This window comes from Parus major, unplaced genomic scaffold (genome assembly GCF_001522545.3).
Source record: "Parus major isolate Abel unplaced genomic scaffold, Parus_major1.1 Scaffold620, whole genome shotgun sequence".
Lineage (NCBI taxonomy): Eukaryota > Metazoa > Chordata > Aves > Passeriformes > Paridae > Parus > Parus major.
In genome coordinates this window covers 1,958-6,021 of record NW_015379506.1, presented here as the reverse complement: position 1 = coordinate 6,021, position 4,064 = coordinate 1,958, and the positions used below count along the sequence as shown (strand labels likewise).

The window sequence follows — 4,064 nt, the reverse complement described above, 5'->3', positions numbered from 1 at the left end:
ATTTATATCACGCGATATCATGCAATATCACACGATATCAATTTATGTCACACAATATCAATTCCTACCACGCGACACCGAGCTCTCCCTCGCGATCCCAACCCCGGCTCCTCCTCCCGCAGTCTCGGTGACTCCGGACGAGCGCTGCCCGCCGCCGGCGCTGGAGCTCCGGGGGAATTCCGGGATCGCGCGCTCCGTTCCCGGCTCCCGGTGCCGTCCCCAGGCCGCGGCCGTGGCTCGGGAAGGATTTTCCCAAGGGAAGCACTACTGGGAAGTGGAGCTGGGCGACGGCTCCGGCTGGGAGCTGGGAGTGCTGGCGGAGGAAATCCGGGATTTCCTCCGGGATGATTCCATTCCCTCGGTTCCGGAGGAGAAGGTGGCGGGGCTGGAATATTCCCAGGGGGAATTCCGGCTCCCCGGCGGGAAGCTGGAGCGGAATTCCGGGCGCTGCCGCGTGCTCGGGCTGTTCCTGGACCAGGAAATTGGAGTTCTCTCCTTCTTCGACGTCGAGGAAAAGCAGCTCGTGGGATCCCTGCCCTTGAGGATTTCTGGGAATCTCTTCCCGTTCTTCAGGCCGGGATCGGACGGGAATGTTCTGGGAATTCGCCCGGTGGGGATTTGAAATGGACGGGAGCGACCTCGGGAATTGTCAGTGTTAAAAATTAAATTTCCTGTTAAATATTCAAATTGTGCCATTTTAATATTCCAGTTGTTTCCTGACACTGATCCTGACCCCAACCCTGATCCTGAAACTGATCTTAATGCTAAAACTAATCCTGATCCTAATCCTAATCCTAATCCTAATCCTAATCCTAATCCTAATCCTAATCCTAATCCTAATCCTAATCTTGATCCTGATCCTGATCCTGATCTTAATGCTAAAACTAATCCTGATCCTGATCTTAATCCTAATCCTGATCTTAATCTTGATCCTGACCCTGATCCTGATTCTAATCCTGATCCTGATCTTGAACCTGATCCTGATCTTAATCCTGATCATGACCCTGTTCCTGATCTTGACCCTGATCCCAATCCTGATCCTGAAACTGATCCTAATCTTGAACCTGATCCTAAAATTGATCCTGATCCTGATCCTGATCCTGGTCCTAAGACCTGATCCTAATCCTGATCCTGATCGTGATCTTGATTGTGATCCTGATCCTGATCTTGATCCTGATCCTGATCCTGATCTTAATCCTGACCCTGATCCTGATCCTGACCCTGATCCCAATCCTGATCCTGATCCTGATCTTAATCCTGATCTTGATCTTAATCCTAAAATTGATCCTGATCCTGATCCTGATCTTAATCTAAAATTGATCCTGATCCTAATCCTCACCCTGATCCTGATCCTGGTCTTGATCCTGACCCATGAGGGGAAAAAAGCTGAAAATGTGATGTAAAAATGGGAAATGTGAGGGTGAAATTGGTGGGAAATGTGAGGGAGAAAGAGTGGGAAATGTGAAGGGGAAAAGGTGAAAAATGAGGTGAAAATGGAAAATGTGAGGGGACAAAAAGGCGGGAAACGTGAGGGGAGAAAAGAGCGGGAAACGTGAGGGGGAAAGGACTGAAAACCTGAGGTAAAAATGGGAAATGTGAGGGGAGAAAATGATGGGAAACGTGAGGGGGGAAAAAAGGGGTGGGAGTTATGAGGGGGAAAGGGCTGAAAATGAGGTAAAAAATGGGAAATCTGAAGGGACAAAAAGGGCAGAATCAGGAGCGGAAAAAATGGTGGGAAATGTGAGGGGGAAAAGGGTGTGAGACATGAGGGGGGAAAAGGGTGGAAAACGTGAGGTAAAAATGGGAAATGTGAGGGGACAAAAGGGTGGGAAAGGTGAGAGGAACAAACGTTGGGAAATGTGAGGGGAAAAGGGCTGAAAATGTGAGGGGACAAAAAGGCGGGAAACGTGAGGGGAGAAAAGAGCAGGAAACGTGAGGGGGAAAGGATTGAAAACCTGAGGTAAAAATGGGAAATGTGAGGGTGAAAATGGTGGGAAATGTGAGGGAGAAGGGTGTTAAACATGATGGGAGGAAAGGGTGGAAAAGGTGAGATAAAAATGGGAAATGTGAGGGGAGAAAAGAGAGGGAAATGTGAGGGGGGAAAAAAGGGGTGGGAGTTGTGAGGGGAAAAGGGCTGAAAATGGGGTAAAAATGGGAAATCTGAAGGGACAAAAGGGCAGAATCAGGAGCGGAAAATATGGTGGGAAATGTGAGGTAAAAATGGGAAAGGTGAGGGGAAAAAAAAGGATGGGAAATGTGAGGGGGAAAGGGTGGAAAAGGCGAGATAAAAATGGTAAATGTGAGGGTGAAAATGGCAGGAAATGTGAGGGGACAAAATGGTGGGAAATGTGAGGGGGAAAAGGGTGGAAAATGTGGTAAAAATGGGAAATGTGAGGGGACAAAAAGGCGGGAAACATGAGGGGAGAAAAGACGGGGGAAACGTGAGGGGAAAAGGGTGTGAGACATGAGGGGGGAAAAGGGTGGAAAACGTGAGGTAAAAATGGGAAATGTGAGAGGAACAAATGTTGGGAAATGTGAGGGGAAAAGGGCTGAAAATGTGAGGGGACAAAAAGGCGGGAAACGTGAGGGGAGAAAAGAGCGGGGAAACGTGAGGGGAGAAAGGACGGAAAATGTGAGGTGAAAATGGGAAATGTGAGGGTGAAAATGGTGGGAAATGTGAGGGAGAAGGGTGTTAAACATGATGGGAGGAAAGGGTAGAAAAGGTGAGACAAAACTGGGAAATGTGAGGGGAGAAAAGAGCGGGAAACATGAGGGGGAAAGGACTGAAAACCTGAGTTAAAAATGGGAAATGTGAGGGGAGAAAAGAGTGGGAAACGTGAGGGGGGAGAAAAGGGGTGGGAGTTGAGAGGGGGAACGGGCTGAAAATGAGGTAAAAAATGGGAAATCTGAAGGGACAAAAAGGCAGAATCAGGAGAGGAAAAAATGGTGGGAAATGTGAGAGGGAAAGGGCGTGGAACATGAGAGGAAAAGAGTGGGAATTGTCAGGGGGAAAAATGGCGAAAAACGTGAGGGGAGGAAAGGGCGGGAAATGTGAGGGGGAAAAGGGTGGAAAATGAGGTAAAAATGGGAAATACGAGGGTGAAAATGGTGGGAAATGTGAGGGGAGAAGGGAGGAAAACTTGAGGTAAAAATGGGAAACGTGAGGGAAAAAAGAGTGGGAAATGTGAGGGGGGAAAAAGGCGGAAAACGTGAGGGGAGGAAAGGGCAGGAAATGTGAGGGGAAAATGGGTGTGAGACATGAGGGGGGAAAAGGGTGGAAAACGTGAGGTAAAAATGGGAAACGTGAGGGGACGAAAGGGTGGGAAAGGTGAGAGGAGCAAACGTTGGGAAATGTGAGGGGAAAAGGGCTGAAAATGTGAGGGGAGAAAAGAGTGGGAAATGTGAGGGGGGAAAAGACTGAAAACCTGAGGTAAAAATGGGAAATATGAGGGTGAAAATGGTGGGAAATGTGAGGGAGAAGGGTGTGAAACATGATGGGAGGAAAGGGTGGAAAAGGTGAGATAAAAATGGGAAATGTGAGGGGAGAAAAGAGTGGGAAACATGAGGGGGAAAAAAACGGTGGGAGTTGTGAGGGGAAAAGGGCTGAAAATGGGGTAAAAATGGGAAATCTGAAGGGACAAAAGGGCAGAATCAGGAGCGGAAAAAATGGTGGAAAATGTGAGGGAGAAAATAGGCAGAAAAGGTGAGGGGAAAAGGGCATGAAATGTGAGGTAAAAATGGGAAATGTGAGGAGATGAAAGAGCGGGAAATATGAGGGGAAAAAATGGTGGGAAATGTGAGGGGACAAAAAGGGCGGGAAACGTGAGGGAAAATATGGTGGGAAATGTGAGGTGAAAATGGGAAACATGAGGGGAAAAAAATGATGGGAAATGTGAGGGGGAAAAGGTGAAAAATGAGGTGAAAATGGAAAATGTGAGGGGACAAAAAGGCGGGAAATGTGAGGGGAGAAAAGAGTGGGAAACGTGAGGGGGAAAGGACTGAAAACCTGAGGTAAAAATTGGAAATGTGAGGGGAGAAAAAGGTGGGAAACGTGAGGGCGGAAA

The 4,064-nt window shown here is 48.1% G+C and overlaps 1 protein-coding gene across 1 annotated transcript in view; it reads left to right on the top strand.

The window, feature by feature from the left end:
* Positions 1-677, top strand: part of LOC107199368 (butyrophilin subfamily 2 member A1-like) — an 8,149-nt gene extending 7,472 nt beyond the window's left edge. Inside the window, exon 8 of the mRNA XM_015616694.3 lies at positions 123-677. Coding sequence (XP_015472180.1) covers positions 123-622 — 500 coding nt within the window. The 3' untranslated portion in view covers positions 623-677. The remainder of the gene's footprint in view (positions 1-122) is intronic.
* The last annotated feature ends 3,387 nt before the right edge of the window (positions 678-4,064 follow it).